Raw genomic sequence first — 21501 nt, 5'->3', positions numbered from 1 at the left:
AAATCACCCATTACTCCGCGGCACACTTAATTACAGCGCTAGTTGGCCGCAGTTAGGCTTTTGACGCGTCAGACACACGCGTATATCGTGACTTCGGCCAGTAAAGTCAGTTTGTTGATAAAGTCAATTAGCGGTATCGAAGCAGGGACCCGTATCAACCGATCCAAGCCCACCCTCGAGTCTGTCGCCGTATCAGAGGCCCGCGATTGGACGGGCGTTCCGCAGGGGCGGAGTCTGGGTCCGCTACATTTTTTATTGTACATTTTCGAATCGTGCGTGGGCGATCGCGGTCCATCCGCTTTATTCAACACCAGTCGATTGAAGGCGTTGGTGTGTCATAGTTTATCAGTCTCGTGTTCGTTACGTTGAGGCGTATCATGTAACTTGTGGAGTTTATTAGCAGTAAATTGTTCACTGTTAACACTTGTGACTTAAGGACTTTGACTTTGCAAGTTTTATTTGGTGTATCAAGTGCTTTTATGTAAGTACCTATAAATTATTTTAAAGTATAATAATATAATATAAAATAATACTTTAATAATTTAAAAATAGACGAGTATACTTGACGGTTCTTTATTAAAATAATAATCTATATTATAAAATTATATTTTAAAGAACTGTGAAATTATAAAATGAGGATATTTGAGAAAAGTTATTTTAACGAATAAAAAGTTATTTATAGTTTCATAATAACATTTGATTTCACTGCAAACTACTTCACATTACACCTTCCCGCTGTTTCGTTAATTACGTTTTATAATTAATTATTTAAATAATGACACTATTTTGATAACGGCGCATCCCGCTATCATTAATCAAAGTTCACGACGAGGTATCACGACGGCGCCTTTCATATTTCTAGAGCCAAAAAGCATAATGTTTGAAATTTTAAAAGCATTTGCATAATTAGGTGAATTTTATTGCTTTATTGAATTAGGGCCGATGTCAGAACCAAAATTGAAAGCAGCGGGGGTTCCTGTGTTGTTAATTTTGTTTATAGCTTGTATTATGGTCAAGTTTGAATTTTATATCCATATCTCAAGTGCTATAAATGTTGTAAGATGCTGCATGGACCGGTAACAATAGAACGTTTGTGTTATTGTTCTCATTTTTATACGATTTTTATAGGATCTTGCTATTGAATATGCCATCTATTCTATTTATAAACCTGTAAAATATCTTATGACAGCATCGGTTGCGTTTTGATAGGATTCTATCGTACTGTTTTATTAATTTTCTATTAGAAAATACTTTTTTTATTGTTATCATAAATATTTCCAAATTACGCCGCTATCATTTGAATACGACAAGATATTTAGTAATATTTCAATAGTCCAAGCTTTAGAGTTAGCGTCGGAATATGTTAAACTAGTTTTATAACGTTCTTTAATATATCATCGACGTTTTTAAAATTGACGTATATTATTTTTTTATAATTAACATAATCAAAATTAAGTATTACAATACAACGATTGTTGGAGGAGATATCTTCATTAGCTTTCCAAGTTGCCTCACGTACTGCTCCAGCATTCACTAAATTGAGTTCTCACATCACAATGGTTTTTCGAATGAGTGATTCTAACATTTTTTTACTAAAGGGTTGGCCGATCTCGATTCGATTAACATTGCCAGCTTAAATAGCTCCACGGCGTGCCCTTGCTCGTTGATGATGTTCGTTCCGCGAGGCGTTTTTATTCGAAGGTCAGAGATCTTTATTAGCTAGTCCAGATAAACCCTCACGATGACTTGCCGATGCCTCCGAAAAGCGAGCAGCATTGATTGTATTAGACTTCATTAGATCTTAATTAACATTTCGATTTTTCTCATTACACGCTACTCGGAGCTACCAGCGGCGTGTGTAATAGGAAAGTCGACTCCTCGAGATAATATCTCAATGTTTTTTTTTGATGTGATCAGATATTTTTTGTTTCATTATACAGTGATGAAATTAGACTAAAATTCATATGAGATTGATTGTTACGATTACAATGTAGACCGCGGTATGTGTTTCATTCTGATCGAATTATCTGATGTAATTATACGAGTTTGATCAAATTATGCTAATGTATGCATTTTCTTATTACGTTTGGTGTAAATAGTTGTGTTATTACCATACAATAAGAAATGGAGGTAGATTATTAGTTATAAATATAATACTTAATGTAGACTTGGTAGATCTTGATAACTTAGCACGTAAATTAATAAAAATGAAGTAAAGACTATTGAAATGAGTAATGATTTCTTTTTAAATGAAAGATACTTATCTTATACCAATATTTATATTGCTTCTTTAAATTATAACATAGTGCAGCTACGGATCCATTAAGGGTAATGATTTTGTTGGATCATATTCCAAGCATATTCAATAAAAGTAAAGAATGAATGCTTGCGTTTTTAATTCCAAGAGACATAAGATCTTAACTCTTAAGTTTGGTAGTACTTTGGTGTTATGAGGAATGGTTGATACTTCTTAAGCTGCCACTGTCTATGGGTGGTTATGGCAACTAACCATCAGGTGGCAACTTACCATTTGATTGTACGGAATCATAAAAGCGAACAGTGGTGACCTCATCAAGGAATAAATTAGTCCAAAAAACAAATTAATTTAAATTATAAGCATAAACTATAAAGAGGTCACAGTAATTTTAAATATTAACTACATTTTATATTAGGTCATAACACGATGTATTTTAGTCTCAATATTAAAAAAAAAAAAAACATTTCTATAAAATATTATAGCAATAGCTTGGGGAGTTAAGACGTTATGGTTTTGAAAACCAACGTTTATCAGGTAGCAGACGGACATCAGTCAAGGGTGAGTCACATACTTTCGTCTGTTATCATGTTCGGAGGTTATAATCCGGGACACCATTAATACTTAAGCCTAATGGACAAAAACTCTAATCCACCAAAGATAAAATTCATTGCAAAACGCTAGCACCAACGTAACGTACTTATTTAATTCGTATTTTACCTTGCATTGTTACTTTAGATTAATTAGATAATAATTATAATTAAAAACAATAATTTATTACAAATATTACGATAATTATAATTGATATAATTTTTAAATTACTTCATAAATTTTTTTTATAATAATTGTTGTTATATTTTTTTTAACGCTGATTAATTATTATTCAAGAACGTAACATTGTTCAGACACTTTGTCACGGAACACTTAAGTCGTTATTAGTCGAGTGTCGAAGGACAAGTCAAGACAAGTGAATCGATTAGTCTAATGGATCACAAACAGAGGTAATCCCGCCAGGCGCCGGTCACATCTACATCAATCCTATTATAGTCCTAATCTACTACATTCCGTATTTTATTTTAACGAAAACTTTTTAGTATTTGAAATGTGTTAAGACGTTATTAGCATTGCTTTTGTGGAAAGAGATTAAAAATAATGTCATCCGGATGTATTAAAATAACCTTATACGACGAAAATAAGTTCTAGTTATTATGGATTATTTCGTAATCTTGAAGTTTGTTAAAAGTTATCTGAAAACTTAAACTTTAATATGTATTACAGGAAAGATTTACATTGGATAATCTTTTAATAAAAATGGACCCAAATTGTATTATGAGGTACGTCCACTTTACCTACGAAATAAGATTTTTGATACTTGAATTTGTCAAGTATCAATTATTTGTGTAGCACTAGTTTAGCTTCCTGAAACATCGTTTTAAAGCTATGAGACGTACTATAAAGAAAAGTTATAACGAAGTAATTTTTCATCAATATTTAAACAAGTTGCAATTATCAAGTGGTATAGAGTCTTAGAAATTAATCTAAAATGAAATACAATCGATGTAGCTACCATACTTCTATTCAATGGCGCGTAAAATTACAACATAGGGAATATTTAACGATGGCGAATTAATTGAAACTTGCCGTTATCAACTGCGAGCCCATTAATTGGTTAATTAGTGTACGGGAAAATTACGTAACAGTATCATAGGCCTTGTTTAATTAAAAATCAATAAGCCCGTGAGCCGCTGTGATCCATTGGTAGAAAACACAAAAAGATACTGAAGATTGTAGGTTGTAATACGAAAATCAACACCAGAATTTGCTTGAATTAATTTGTCTTGTGTAAATGTAAATAAAGCATTTTTAAAGAGAATTTTTATCCAATATTCAGTAGCTCGGTGGAATAATAACAATAAGACCAAAAATGAAGAATGTTTAAAATGCGTTCGAAATGTCAACAAAATTAAAAATTATTTAAAACGTAAACGGAACTTGTTATATTACACATAATTATTATAAAATTAATTCGTTTTGTCCAATTATAAAAATCGGTCAAATCATAATTGATTTCGTAAAATGAAAGTTTTCTAAGCATTTAGCTAATGGAGCGGCACATTAAAATACTGGCAACACTGAGGCAAACGAACCCGGCACCGCTAACTCGATTGTAAAAAATCTGTCAATACGCCGATTAACCGGCAAACTCAATCAATGGTAAATATTCCAATAACAGTCGAAATCACTCGACCGTCTTAAACTACTTCTTGATTGCTTTATTTAATTTAAATTTTTTTATCGGCTCCATTTGTTTTTTGCCAGTGCGATAAGTTTGTTTAAAAAACCACAATAGAACGTTTAATTTATGTTTCGAATTATGACTGTTTGCAAAGGGTCACATAATGTATTCTTTTTTTAAAATATACAGCATAACTAGGAACATATATAAATAAAGAATAAAATACAATCAATTTATTAGGTCTTTTATTGAAGTGACTACTATTTATTATTATATATTTTTGCCAGAAAATATTTAAAGCCTAGAAATACATGACACAGATAAGACAAACAGCTATAAGATCGGATAAAAATAAAATAAATGTTATTTTTGAGCAATTTAGGTTGATTTTTTGTAAATTTAATATGGTCATGAAGTCCAGTCAGCGGCGCGTGCGCAGCAGATGCGGCTGCAGGTGGCAGTTCCGTCACGCTTCAAAGCTAACATCGATAGCAGCGAATTCCTAATTTACTGGAAAAAATAAAGTATTAAGATTACGCTAGAAGAGACCGCACTAAAGTTTACTTAAATGTATTATTCTTTAAATTATTTTATATAAGATATTAACATGATGACTTATTTTAATTTAAACTTTGGTTGTCTTGTAAATGGTATTAGTTACTTTTATCAATACGGTGGTAGCTTCGTATAATATAGCTGTTCAATGACGTTTCAAAAGTGTTTGTAAAAACCTACTTGAATAAACTGTATTTTGATTTTGAATCAAAGATTGCACTTCCTTATGCTTCATAACATATAAAATCGGTTGTAAATATTCGTATACATATACTATGTTAAATACTATTCCAAGAAGGAAGGAAGGTAATATTTGTTTTAGAAGTATTTTTAAAATATTAAAACAATTTTTATTTTTGTTTATAGTACAGTTTTAGTTGTAGCTGCAACCCCGTTGAAATTAATTCCTCAACAGACTTATCTCAGATTATTCAAGCGTTATCTGCAATTTAAAAGCGTATTATATTACATATTTACTGTTTTATAAAATGGTACAAATTCGCGACGTATCGTATATCATATAATATGTCAATCGTAAAATGACTTAAAAAACTTTGCGCTTAAAAACGGACGGATAATTATTTTTTCAATAAATTGTACCAGAAACAAAATATTTACAAGACATATTTTTTGTTAATAAATTTACCACATTGATATAGTAAAACTTAGTTGATTTTCATGTAGAATAATTTCTCGGACATTTGTATAAGACTGGTGAAAGAGTTACCACTGCTAACGTACTTACATTAACTTGATAATACAATCAAACTACAGATGATTTATCCACAATTAATTATCAAGTTATGCACTTATATCTAATATTGAACATAGCAATTACATAAACGAATTTCTCCGAATAATCATCAAAGTGGACTAAATCTAATGAAACAAATGCGCCGTTAAATTGACTCAAATGTAATTAACACTACGTTAATTGGATCTGCGTCTCAGTTCGATGGAGACGAGTATTGTATTGCAACACGGAACAAACGTATCTAAATGCAAAGTTGTTACTCATTTGCAATTAAAAGACATTTAATTAACAAAGTAATAATTGATATTCTATCAAAATATTTTCAAGATGGTTAACAGAGCATGTATCGTCAAATCTAGTAACAAATTTTCACGCGCATTATATGCACATTTGTTTAACTTCATGGCATAACTTTATGTAAGTCGGTCTGTATAAGTACGCAGCAATACTTACCATTATATTATATTATTATCTTGGTTTGAAGCGTGAGACAGACAGCCAACAACGGTATATCCCTTGTACCTGTCTCTCTCAGTACGCCTAGGTCGAATTTAATATACTTATAAAAATAAGTAGCAGCCTGTAAATTTTTCACTGTTGGTCTAAGGCCTCCTCTCCCGTTGAGGAGAGGGTTTGGCACATATTCCACCACGCTGTTCCAATACGGGTTGGTGGAATACACATGTGTATAAAATTAGACACTTGTAGGTTTCCTCACGACATAGCCGAGCACGAAATGAATTATAAAAACAAATTAAGCACATGAATATTCAGCGGTGCTTGCCTGGGTTTGAACCCGAAATCATCGGTTAAGATGCACGCGTTCTAACCACTGGGCCATCTCGGTTCTGTCTCTCTCACAACATCTTAATTCCCAAGGTTATTAGTACATTGACGAATTAAGTAATATTTTAATTAATTAATATGTTTTACAGTGCCAATATCTCAGTGTTGCTGCTTATCGACTGTTTGCCAGTCTGCCTATTCTATTCCAATGAATAAAAAATAACAAAATAATAATTAAATAAATCTCGTGCGGGAAATGAAGACAAACATCGTGATTGCGTGTATCGAATTTATTTTCACAATAATAAAGTTTATTCCACTAAAAATATCCGGCAGTGGAGCAGCGTACAATAGGCTTCCCAAGTTATATGTATATGAGATATTCGACTGGCCCGTTAGCCCGGTTTCTATATCCGATCCCTGAGTCCTGGGATCAAATAAAGAGTTGGGCTGAATAAAAAATATAGGGGTTTTCTGTCTATACATTCTCAATATAACTCTGGACTTGAAAGATCAATGATCAAAAATTTGTACTCTCACCCATTGCACGTTTGAACTCTTTCCAATCAATTGGATTCCATTGTAAGGGGGGGGGGGGTGTACTTTTGCATACACACTTGTGCACAATAATATAATATATTAAGTCGTGCGATGTTAGCTGGTCTTAAGATAGTTAAATTCTTGTAAATGAAATCTTTCAGGAGAGATCGTGGGATATTTATGCATACTTATATTATTATACACTATTATTTGTACTATTAATATGGAGTACATAGTCATAAATTTATTATTTGGTTTACTTTACGACGTGAAGTTCTATGACATGAGGTCCGAAGTTATGCAACATCTTACTTCCATCGATCAGCCGTTTCGTCTATTTAGCTCCTCTTCAAAAGTTATTAGTAGTTCATTTGTTCATTAGTCTAGCAATTTCTTTAGCGTTTTTAGGAATCTAAGATAATTCATAGACATTACAATAAGTATATATTAAATATCTACAAGGAACGATCAAAACATGTGCCAAATTTTAATCTATCAGAAGAAAAAAAACAGTATAAATATCAAAATCAAACATCAAAATTATTCGAGAGGACTCGTGTTAGGTATCATATCAAAACTTATACATTGCTTTTGTTACAGGATAGACTGATATAAATTTGAAAAAATCTGTATCAATAGTAATAAGTCTGTAGAGCTCTTAAAGTAATATGTCATCTAATTTATATAAGTTATTTGTAAGCATAAGTGAATAAACTCAAACTCAAATTGCTTAACTCGGTATAAACGCATTACACTTACTTATAGTTGGTTAAATTAAACACTACCACCGGTTCGGAAGACCTGACCTAAAAAGAACCGGCGTAAGAAACTCAGCGGGTATTTTATTATGTTAAACCATAATATTACACATATTGTTACTAGAATGTATAGGTACGTTTGGTCTTGGAATATCGCCTACCACTGAAATATATTGACGACCTCCATGGTCGAGTGGTGTTTACACCGGTTTTCATGGGTACGCCACTCCGAGGTCCTGGGTTCGATTCCCGGCTGAGTCGGTATTATTTAGATTATCATTAGTTTTCTATGTTGTCTTGGCTCTGGGTGTTTGTGGTACCGTCGTTACTTCTGACTTTCCATAACACAAGTGCTTTAGCTACTTACTTTGGGATCAGAGTAATGTATGTGATGTTGTCTCATACAATTAAAAAAAGAAATATGGCAATTAATATATGAAGTTTATCTAAAAGCAATCAGTATTCCTTTTACGATATTTAATAAAATTATGTTTTTTTTATTTAAAAATGTCAGGTAAAAGAAAGCGGACATGCATATTGCAATTTAGATGCGGAAATGCGATAACAGGCTTAATTGTGCTTGACGACTTTTAGTTCAGGCGTAATTGTGTTTATTAATATCAACACACAAACATACAATAACATTTTTATATTAGATAATGATTGTTGATTGCTATCGCGATTGTTCGAAGTATTCCGTACGGATGTAATGATGAATAATTACGTTTACTGTTAGTGTTTTGCATTAGTTTTAATTTTGTTTGTTCGTTTGTTGTGTTTGCTGTAACTCAGAAATAATATATGAATGAGTCTGTATGACATGACAATCAATAAATAATAAGTTTGTGTTTTCTGTTAGAAATGAATGCTTATCTGATATATAGAAATAAAATTCATTTAAAAAGGTTTAAAAGTGTAAAGAGATTACGCTCACAAGCAATTCGGAAGAAAATTTATTTATTTTAAAATTTTATTGTTTCAGATAAGCTGATAATCAACTAGGTTACCACAGCATCTTACCATTTACCATTATCACACAATGGGAGTGTCCGATCCCAGTTCCTCAACAACCCCAGACCTTCCCCCCCATGATCATGAACGTCCTGGATCTGGTAGCGGGTTGGATGATGAGGACATCCCCAGGAGGAAGCAGAGACGATACAGAACAACATTTACGAGCTATCAGCTTGATGAATTGGAGAAAGCGTTTGGAAGAACGCATTACCCTGATGTGTTTACGAGGTGTGTGTCATTTAAAATTCAATATATTGAACAATATGCATTATTAGGTCTTTTTAAGTCATTATCATTATCTTCTCATTATCGACCTGTTTTTGCCCACTGCTGGACATAGGCCTCTCCAAGTGCACGCCGCTGTGGTCTTCTCCGGCATTCTGTCATCTACTCGCATCCAGCTCCTGCATTTAAAGTCAAAACTAATGGAATTATTATTTGTTTTAGGGAGGAATTGGCTCTGAAGATCGGACTCACGGAAGCGAGGATACAGGTAAGCGTTATTCAATAATTATTTATCTAGAAATTCATTATTACAATTGATTAATTAAATTTGAAAAAAATATAATTATTGATCAAACTATACTTCCCTTGTTTATTTATTTTTAACTAGTTGTGTCCGCGACCTTGTACGCCTTTGAATATAACAAAAAAAATTGTAGCCTAAGTTACTCCCTATTATATCAGTTATCCGCCAGTGAAAGTCCCGTCAAAATTAGTCTAGCCGTTGCAGAGATTATCCGGAACAAACAGACAGATAGACCGACAAAAATTGTAAAAAATGCTATTTTATATGTACCGTGTATAAATACATATGCATTGAGTAAAAAAGTACTATTTGATATAACAAATAGACACTCCAATTTTATTATATGTGTAGATAATAATCAAGCATAAATGTCAAATGAAGCGAGCACCCAAAATTTGTAATTACGATCATCATACAAATTGCTCGTTTAATTATTAAGAAAAAATATCGGCACCTTTTGATATCCGCATTTGCAGCGTCGAGTCTGATACGATTACGACTCGAGGTAATGAGGAGTTTTGTCTCAAATAAAAAGTCATAACATCGCGTCTCTACGTGACAATATGTGTTAAGACGTTCGTGGGACAATTAAGTCCATTATGGGATCAGCAAAAACTAATCTTAAGCCCTTTGATACATCCGACGTAGATCCGTCATCCGTTATCTTCCAACTTGCTTTTTAACACGTTTAATAAAGATATATGATCGTACGTGTATATAAATCTTATGGCAAAAAGGTAAACGCATACAACGACGTAGTACGACACAACTTAGATGTAGCATCGGCAAATTCAATAAAACCGATTACTACCGATTTATACAACCAATAGAAATAGCACCGTACCGCGCCATTCGACGCTATTCGACACTATAGACTCTCGTATCAGATCAATGCAAGAAAGCAAGGGCATCTAAATCGACGTGTCAAATTGACAAATATATGTCATATGATATTATAAGGTATTACATTTGTGTAAAGATTATGTTCACATAAGAATTAAATATTGATAATTTGGCATAGCGTACTTGAGTCGAATGTGATCGGTTTTACGAATTTTGTCGATGCTACATCTAAGTTGTGGCGGACGTAGAGACATTACTAAATGTACAATACTAAATATACAACTATTGATCATTCTTGACTTTGCAAGTATGTGTAAAAAAAGCTATTAAAAACTGTTGGCTGTATAGTCCAACGATTTAGTTATAGAAAAAGTAATACGTATTTTAGGTACTCCACCTTGTTATAATGTCATTTTTTATGCTATTTAATTTATTTTTGCCTAGTCTTTCTTGAGGAACTGTATAACATCATAATTAAATGCTATATATTTTTATATTTTATGCTGCAAACACTAGACAAGGTAAAAGTTTGGCAACAAATTTTCTAGTCAACCTATAAAATAAATCAATAAGTCTTTTGAACAATAAAACTAGACGAATTACTTTAAAATTATTATATCTTTGTCTACAGCGTAACAGATGTATTATTGTTAATTTAAATGGTTTTCATCAAATTCAACACTTTTGCTATTAAATATTTTTATTTCTTTTTGCGTTTAATTATGTCCTTTGAAAAGGGAAAAGACGTTACATCAAACAGCCAAAATGACATTTTTATTTCAACAAGAGTCGCATTCATTTTAATTAAGTATAAAGCAAAGGTATAAATTTAGACAGACCGACTGCACAAAAAGTTTAATAATCAAGTTTATAGAAAACATTCAATAATACAAACGTCATACGATATCATTAAAGTTCGTAAAAAGTGTATTTACTGTGCGTAGCTAATGTGTAATAACTATAGACTTGTCATTGTTGATAAATAAAGAAATCCAATAACGATCAATGCAATGGACAAAAAAAACGCCATTATAACCGCTTATTCATGACAGACGTTATTATTTTTCTCACGTCTACATTAAGGGCGTTCTCACACATAGACGAAGTGAGTTCTGTTGATTACGATTGTTTATTACGAAGTGAGATCAATAATAAGTCATCATAAGGTTCTGTAGCAATAATAATATTAATTAACATTAAAAGTTATGTAAATGTCCTGACTTCGATGGTATATTTTATATGGGTTTCATGGATTGTGCGTAAGTTTGATCGCCAATGTTGCCGTGGTCTTTACCTTGACTTCGTTCGCGTTGTATTGGGTTGGTTGTCACATGTTAGGTTAAAAAACATAGCCTATATCTTCCTTGAAGTTCAAGTTTGCTTCACACCAAATTTCATCAAATTCGATTCATTGATTTGATCAATATAGATAAATGTCACCTTACGCTTAGTTGTGACAAATGTCTGTCTTTGTATTAAATTTAATTAAACCATTTAAATATCACCAAAAAGATTGCATGAAACGTCAATCCATTCCAATCATAGAGTTTAAGATGTGTTATTGTGCCTCTAGATTTTATTCAATCATTCATCAGGTAGGCAGGTAGAATTACGTCTTGCTTTTAGTGACGTACCCGCATTAAAATTAATTTAAAAGGCACGTGAGAAAAATACCGTGTCCTCAATATAAGTAATCAGAGTCTGTATAATTATATATGGTCGGATAATATCACAAATAATACCAAGCTTTGTATACATATTAAGATTATTTGATTAGAACTAGCTATGACCTGCATTGCGGCGTATGAGTCAGATTTAATTTAACAAATGGATTTGTAATGTTGTTATTTCATGCATTAATTACGTATTTACATTATTAAAGTTAATAACGTATTCTATTATTTCTTTGGGTTTTTTTAATGCAACGTGACGTCAATAAAATTAAATATAATTATTGAGTTCACGTAAGAATCTAATTAAGTAAATTATTGTTTAATGTGTTCAGGAAAATTGTTTTGTATTTAAGAGGACAAATTGATTATGTATATATTTGCGAATGGAGAATTGTACATAGCTAGATAAACATTATTTTATCATATCATACACCACTTAGAAAAAGTAGAAGTAAAATGATTATCGATATAAAACATTTTTTGACACGCTGGGGTGCTATTAACTCGTGTGCCGTGACGGTAAACGGCGTGTACCTTCACGACACATGTTTGTATATATTATGACAGGCCACCAGTCCCGGCTTCGCAGTGGTGCAATACTGATACTAAATGTACTTGAATTTTTCAGAGAATTTGTTCATTTACGACATCACATAAGAAACTTCTAAAGTTAGCAGTGTTTCTTTACTATATTGTCCATGTATTATATACGAAAACCTTCCTCCCGAATCATTCGTAAAAAACCCGCAACAAAATCAGTTGCGTAATTTGAAAGATCTAAGCATACATAGGGACAGACATTGGTAAACGACTGTGTTATATAGCACTTAACTTTATGATAATATAAGAAAAACCCATTCCATTGATGAATATACTTTAGAGACTACCTATTGATTAAATTATTTCAATTTTGCAATGAAAGATAATTTTCAAGTGTTATATAAATATATTTAATATTTAGTATACTATATTAACTCTTAGAGTAACCCTCACTAATCACTATACCGTTCTTGATTTATATTCAGTAGCAGAGTTACTAGCACAAATATGTCAATCAATCGATCTATATTCTAAAGACATCAACTGCAATGTGCCAGTAAAAAGTCCTCATTAAACCTTCACCATTTAACTACTTATGTACAGTCAGAAGAAAATTATCGAGTAACATCGCAGATTTTATTTGTACAGATAATAAATTGCATTTAAATTTCGAATCCGATACGTTATATTATGTTTTAATTTCCTTTTGTTTAAACGAAATTGCATTTAACATTCGAACATGATAAGTTTATTATATTTAATTTCTATTTTTAAACGATACTATAAAATAAAAAAAAAATATTTACATATTCTTTAAGTCAAACTTTTTTTTTTAATTTTCGATAAATTGGAAAGGATCAAATCTATGTCATACATCCAAATTTTTTTATTAATTTTATTCTCAAATGATCACGTAAGAGGTTCACAGTGTGAACAATTATTAGTTATAGTTTTTGTACATATACGGACGTTGATCGTAAATAAGCAATTGCACTGAGTGGTTAATGTATTACGTGTTACAAATAGCCTATAAATCAATATGTACATATATAATTGAACGGTTTTTCGCTTTTGGTGTATTTAGTTATACCGTATACGGTTCTAATTATGTTTACTTATTGATATTAAATCTAGATTTAACGTCACCATAATGTGACAGACGTTAGTTATGTCTGTCTGTGCTTTAAATCATTAACTATTTACAAGTAGTCCGATTGAAAGAAATGCCATTTTATTGCATATTTATTGCTTATAATATTCAATATATTATACATGTTGGCAATGACCTTTTTTATCAAATGTTAAAAGTATCTTGGTATCTGCTAAATTATATTTGAACTATAAATTGGAATGACAATAATTATAACATACTATTTGTATAGGTATGACCTTGTTTAAAAATAAAGTATATTATTTTATATTTCTTGCGTCAGAAACTTACTGAGTGGTAAGTACTTAGTGGTATCTACTCGTCAGATATTCTTTCGCTGAACAAGAGTATTCAGTATTGTTGTGTTTCAACAAGGGACATAACATCTTATTTCCAAGGTTCTTACAGCTCCCTTGTCTATAGTCAGTGGACCTCTTACCATCAGATCCATATGCACGTCCGCCAACATATGGCGTAAAACAAGAAACGTTTCATCCAAACGTCACAACAGAAAACATTGCATTGACTACGACTTTGTAATTAACTTTCATCATTTCCACTTCGAGTCGAGATGGCCCAGTGGTTAGAAAACATGCATCTTAACCGATGATTGCGGGTTCAAACCCAGGCAAGCACCGCTGATTCATGTGCTTAATTTGTCTTTATAATTCATCGTACTCGGCGGTGAAGGAAAACATCGTGAGGAAACCTGCATGTGACAAATTTCATAGAAATTCTGCCACATGTGTATTCCACCAACCCGCATTGGAACAGTGTGGTGGAATATGTTCCAAACCTTCTTCTCTAAGGGAGATGAGGCCTTTAGCCCAACAGTGGGAATTTACAGGCTGTTGTTGTATTTCCACTTCATATAGCAACGTGAAATCGGGACAAAGAATTAGTATTTAAAAAAAAAAACATTATCATGTACAGTTGATTTATCAAATAGTAAAGTTTAATTAACTTAATGTTTTACTTATTAAGTTCAGTACAAATAATTTCGTTTAAAAATTTGTAACCTAGAATTTAGATTAGATTGCCTGCTCTGGTTATGTACTGACAACTTGATTATAATCTATGTAGGTATGAACTAGCTATTAGGGGTAATAAATTGTGCAACATTACGACTACGTTTTAAACTAGTAATTAATGTTTTCTTTCGCACTGTACATAATTAATACGCCATTTTTTTTACGCTCGTGTTTTTAATTGTAACATTATTTGTAGTGATTTTTATAATTATGAATATTAAATAATTAATATTAATTGTATTTTGTAAAATTGTCTTTTGGTATATTAGTTTTTAGTCGTGATATAAGCTTTTTTTTAATCAGTAATATGACCGTAACGATATCGCTTTTAAAAACGACGAATTCTTTTATTTTTTTATGTCATAGCGACGTTCCGGTTGTCCAAATAGGTCAAATAATCTTAAGTAGTCACTCAGTATAATGCCCAGTATTGCTATTTAACGGTAGAATATCTAATAAATGCGTTGTAATCCAGAGTGAATGCTCAAAGCAATACCACCAAATAACTGCAACCAAGCCTGCAATATATTTATAAATAATATTCGAATATAAAGCATTTTGTAATATGTTGTAATATACTTAATAAAAAAAAATAAAAAAGGGATAAATTGTATATTAAAAACTTTTGTAAATTTGAAGCTAACAAATAATATTTTGTCAATCAGGTATGGTTCCAAAACCGGCGCGCGAAGTGGCGGAAACAGGAGAAGGTGGGGCCCCACGCGCACCCGTATAGCGGATACTTGAGTGGTGGGCAACCATTACCCACTCCAAGCATGCCAGTGCCGCCGCATACGCTTAGCCAGTTAGGCTTCGGACTGAGGAAACCTTTTGACAGCGCCTTAGCGTCTTTTAGGTAAGTTTAATCCGACTTAAAGAATTTGGAAAAATTAACGAATTGTTAAATTCGTATTTTTTGTGATGGGACATATATTTGAAGTCTGAATTTATTTTTTACTTGCAAAAAGTAGTTTTGTGATTTAATTACTATTTATACCTTGGGACTATAGTAACAACAATAACAATAAACAATATTAGTACTTAATTGTTTTAATGAATATTTACTCAAGCGTTGTAAAAATGGCTTAAGACGTAATGGTTAATAATATAACAATTTTGTTTCTTTCACCAGGTATGCCAATTCACCGCTATTCGGCGCTCAATACCTGCCGCCGCTATCACGACTACCCCATTTCGGAGCTCCACTGTACGCAACATCTCCCGCTCACTTCCACTCGCTTTTCGCAAATCTAACAGTCCCCGAACCTCCACGCTTATCACCCGAACAATCCCGACTATCGCCCGAGGTCACCCGATCGCCAGCTCCTTCAATTTCTCCCCCGATTTCACCTGGGAGTGAAACCTTACCTCCTTTAACGGAAGATGTCAGGAGTTCGAGTATAGCGGCTCTGAGATTAGCGGCTCGGGAACATGAATTACGATTGGAGTTATTAAGACAGAGAGCTGATTTGATCTGCTAATAGTCAGGAAAATAGTGACGTAATAATCACAAGGTAAAATGTTATATAGGTGTTCCATAATGGAAGTGGAATTAGAGAGTCATCACTATGACAAGATACTGTTCAGGCTCTTTCCAATGGGAAACATATTACAATAGTGAACTATTTGGAGCTACATACCTACTCATGTGACGCACAACGTTGCCAATATAAGAAAACCAAAATGGCGATCTTGCTTACGACCTCGATGAAATACCGTTACATATTATTAAAAACAAACATTATAAGCATATTGTCGTCCTATTTATTGTGATTATGAAATCTAGCTATTATTCACTGGGACTGTATATTATAATAATTAGAAATGTAAAGATAAATTATTAACACTAAAATAAATAAGTATTACGAAATTCCAAATTTATGTTTCTGAAAACGTTATTATGATTACGAAAATAGAATTATCATTAATTAAGACTTAATCAGGGACAATACATAACGGCTTATGAAATGAAATATTGGCATATCTTAAGGCTGGGACACACCTGTGGATATTAAACAAGGTAAGCGAAAGAGATGCAGACTTTGCATGCATCTAAGTTGTATTTCATTTTCTATGGAAAGTTCCCTTAAAAGAGTTCATTTTCAAAATAAACCTTATTGTTTGATCAAGAAAATATATGTATAGATTTTTTCACAAAACCTATACTTTTTAATTTTGATACTTCTATCTTAGTAGTTATCTCTTCTTAACATCTCAATCAAAAAGTTTTTTTATATTACATCGTTTCGCTATCGCTTCGCTGAGTATTACAAGTGTGTTTACACCTTATGGTTGCATAAATTTCGCTACTATATAATTGTTTATATAAAGATTTATCGTTAATTTTGTAATTATATCCTATTTGTATAAATAAATTTTACTTTTGCAACAGACTGACACATCATATTTTATGTGAATTTTAATTGTAATTAAATAAATATTATTATATAAACATTGAATTTATCATTATATATTCTGAATTAATATGTTCTTAGTTAATTAAATATGTAATTATATTTTGTAAATTTCTATCGTTCAGTGTAAAATGTAATAAGGTTATGAATAAAATTATTTTTATATAAATATAATGTATTGTTATTTATATAAACGTTAAATTCAAATAGTTTAGATAATGAAGCTTGTAAGAGCGTTGATATCTGATATGTGAAGTTTTGATCTTTACCCGAAAGGCTTTTGTCGCTCTTTGTTTGGGATAGTCTTTAATATTCCTAATTTAAAGTAGACATGGTTCAGTGGATATATCTTTTAACATGTCATCCAAATAACATTGATTCCGAAATTAACATTCGTTTAAAATAACAGTCTGCAAATTTCCCACTGCTAGGATAAGGCCTCCTCTTCCGTTAAGGAGAGGGTTTGCAACATATTCTACCACGCTGATCTAGTGTTGCCCAAATGCAAGAACAAGACGAGACTTAGCCAGGCTTGGTCTTGGTCTTGCGCCAATACACCTGGTCTTGGTCTTGGTCTTGGTCTTGCGCTCCCAGTCTTGGTCTTGGTCTTGCAGCAAGAGTCTTGCAAGTCTTGCAATTACCTATTAGTCTATTACTATTTATTAAAGTTTATTTTAAATCTTAGAAAAACGTATTAGAATTGGAACACTGTAAGCTTGAATTAACATAGTCATAGTAAAGATCAAGCAGATTAATAAATTACTGAAGATTTGATAAGAAATTTGAAAAATCAACTGACCTATATGTCGTTTAAAAACTTAAGAAATATAATGACTGAATGTACAATAATAGTGCCTAAGTAATTAGCTTAAAACCATATAATGAATATTATAATATATACTTACTAGAATACATTATTATGACATCTACTACCTATCCTTACCATTTTATCGTAATCATAATAGTACTTGCGTGATCATTATAATGTATTCATTTTCATCCTAAGCACTCTAAAACTTGTTTATTCTTTGGAACCCCTGTAGGTACCTACTCTTAAAATTCGAAATTATTTTGCATGAGTATACCTACGCCCTGAGGCGGCCATAAAATAGTGTCAAATTTTGTGATTTCGGCGCTGCGGCAACGATTGTTGCATATGATTTCAAAAGAAGCCACCGACGCGTCTATCATAACCATGTACTTCCGAAAAACGGCAAATTTCTTTGAGAAGTAAGTACAAAACCTTTGATGCCGCATTATCAAAGTGCCGATGATTAAAACATAACTATGCATGCACTCAGTTTGATTTTAATGGATATTTTTTTATTCGCTATGTAGGTATGTTTATGGTATTAGTCGTAATGCGCATAGGTCCAGTTTTTCATATTCTTTGATACAGTTTTTTGCGTCTCATAGAATTCCTAAGCGTACCTAAACACCGAACTGTTACACCTAACTACTCCGTGAAATAGCGCTAAGTCCTAGCTGCAAGACGCAAGAGTCTTGCAAGCTATGTCTTGTTCTTGCTCAAGTCTTGCACGGTCAGTCTTGGTCTTGGTCATGCTAAAAATATGCGGTTGCGGAACAAGACCAAGACTGCAAGACCAAGACTGAATTTGGGCAACACTACGCTGATCCAATCAAATTCAAATTCGTGTATAATAGTCGTAAATTTTATGACATATTTCTTTTTTCCAAAGTGTGTCGTATATATGCATAGTTTAAAATAAGCAGAGTTATTATCTAGCAATTCGCTATGTAGTAGAGTTCTGAGAGAATCTCTAAACATTCTTAAATTATTATTGAGATATTGAAAACAAAAACGCATCGAAGCAAGAGATCAGTTCCGTATTGGTATTTTTAGACAGATTATGACCAGGCGGGCAAAATAATACGACCACTACTAAATGAAATACATAATATTATTATTATTCAGTGATTTTTTTTATATACTAGTTGAGGTGACGCCACTGTGGTTTGTGATAAATTAAAAATAAATAATGCAGTAATACATAGTAGTACTATTTTACAGTTTTCAATAACTTGATTGAATTTGATAAGACTCGATAACTTACCGGTGAAAAGGTATCCTTCGTGAATATGGCAGGTTGGATTGTGATTATTATAACAAATAATTAAAATGGAATCATTAAGAAACATGGTAGATTAAAAATCTGTGGTAAGATATGCGGTTCTTTTTTATCTGTGTACAAAAAATATATTAAACAAAAATACATATTAATATTAAAATCCTAAGTACATTTTTTTAAAATGTTTTCTACATTAAATAACTTAGCATATTTAGGTCCTAAAAACCATGATTCATAAGAACTATCGAGAACTACGCACTCATCACCAATTAACCACCAAGGTCTGGTGAAGGGATACGAAGGTACGTGCGCTAATTACCTGACCTAGGACCTGCGGTCGACGGAACGAACTGAGAACCAGCAATTTGTAAAATTAGATAATTTTTAAATTATATGTAGTTGACTGGATAGCCGTGATACAAGTTATACATCGTGCGACCTTACAAACGTTAAGTTTATTGAAAATCGGCTTATCATTTTTAATGAAAATGAAAAAAAGTATAGTACGACACAACTTAGATGTCGCATCGGCAAAATTCGTAAAACCGATCACATCCGAATTGAGTGCGCTATATCAAATTATCAATATTTATTTCTAATGCGAATATGATCTTTGCACAAACTTAATAACTTGTTATATCACATGACCTAATATATTCGTCAATTTGACACTTCGATTTACATGCACTTGCTTTCTCTGACGCGTGAATCTGTAGCGACGGATAGCGTCGAATGGCGCGATAGGGAGCTATTTCTATTGGTTGTGTAAATCGGCAGTAATCGGTTTTATTTTCATTCCATTGCATTTTCCGATGGTACATCTAATTTGTGTCGTACTATAGTTTTCAAATCATAGTGATGTTTTTGTTTGTGTGTTATTTTCTCCTATGATAAATGTTAGTACAACAGCAACAAAACAACAATAACAGCCTGTAAATTGCCCACTGCTGAGCTAATGCCTCCTCTTCCTTTGAGGAGAAGGTTTGGAACTTATTTCACCACGCTGTTACAACGCGGAATGGTGGAAAACATATGTGGCGGAATTTCTATAAAATTAGACTCAGAGCACGAGATGAATTATAAACACAAAGCACATGAATATTCAGTGGTGCTTGCCCAGGTTTGAACTCGCAATTATCAGTTGAGATGAAAGCGTTCTAACCACTGGGCCATCTCGGCTCAAGTACGACAGCGAATGTCTATAAATTGTTTGTAAGTTTTTCAATTATGTTCTTGTTTAAGTGATGTTATTGTCTCTATAATAATAAACAAGCTTTGAGCCTTATTTTTTTTATGCGTTCCCTTCCATAACATCAATCCATTCCAACTGATGGTAAGTGGTAGTGGATTCCATGCGAAGACAGTAAGAATGAGCTACACTAATCGTACTCGCCGTGCCAGACAGCAGGATGCCTCTCCACGCCCCGTTTGAAGGCACAGATTATAAAAGTAGGGAAAAACGTTATGTAAATATAATCTATATTAAGAACTATAAGGTATTTTTTTGTAATGCCCAATTGCAAAAAATACTTAACTGCAGCACGTTTCGAAAAAGTATTAAGTATGTAATATCGTTATATAAAAAGCTGACTTTTCTATAATGCGCTTTAAATTTAGACTCGATGGTGACACGCTTGAAATTAATTTTCATGCTTCTTCAACTAATTGTCACTCGCTTCTCTCTCTGTAGGGGATAATCGTCAGCTGTTAGGCATTTATAGTTGACTGTTCAATAGAGTTCAAGATCGCTTTCAAAGTTTCAAAAAATTTAGTTTAGTGTTTTGACCGTGAATGAGCAACCGAAACACCAAAGCAAGCCACCAAGCAAACGAGCAGGAGGCTCACCTGATGGAAAGTGACTACCACCGCCCATGGACGTCTGCAGCACCAGAGGGCTTGCAGGTGCGTTGCCGGCCTTTAAGAAAGGAGTACGCTCTTTACTTGAAGGTTCCCATGTCGTATCGGTTCGGAAAAACCGCCGGCGAAAGCTGGTTCCACTAAGTGGTTGTGCGATTGTGTATTTAATAATATAGATAAATAAAATTTAAAAACAAATTAATTAACCAAAAACATAAATATATCACAATTACCGAAAAGTTATAATGAGGAATACCTGTGAATCTCTCGGCTTCATACCACCACCTCTATATAATATGTATAGCATTGTCACCGAAGTCATATATACAAGATTTAAGATCAAAGTGTTGGTGTTGCAACACAAATTAACAAGCTCATTTACATAAAAATATTTGTAATAAATTATCTGTGGTTTTTAAACCTTTCTTACACATAACATTTAACAAATTACTTGATTTTTTCGAGTTGAGATGGCCC

General features: G+C 32.5%; 1 protein-coding gene across 1 annotated transcript; it reads left to right on the top strand.

Annotated features, from left to right (window-relative positions):
• Nucleotides 1-275: 275 nt before the first annotated feature.
• Nucleotides 276-17113, top strand: LOC124531422 (homeobox protein aristaless-like). Its single transcript, XM_047106008.1, has 5 exons — nucleotides 276-481; nucleotides 8866-9125; nucleotides 9345-9390; nucleotides 15329-15519; nucleotides 15796-17113. Exons 2-5 carry the CDS (start codon nucleotides 8923-8925, stop codon nucleotides 16142-16144), a joined length of 789 nt encoding a protein of 262 aa, XP_046961964.1. The 5' UTR covers nucleotides 276-481; nucleotides 8866-8922; the 3' UTR covers nucleotides 16145-17113.
• Nucleotides 17114-21501: the final 4388 nt, after the last annotated feature.

Source organism: Vanessa cardui, chromosome 7 (assembly GCF_905220365.1).
Source record: "Vanessa cardui chromosome 7, ilVanCard2.1, whole genome shotgun sequence".
Lineage (NCBI taxonomy): Eukaryota > Metazoa > Arthropoda > Insecta > Lepidoptera > Nymphalidae > Vanessa > Vanessa cardui.
The sequence above is the reverse complement of the archived record's forward strand: the minus strand, read 5'-3'. Positions and strand labels throughout refer to the sequence as shown.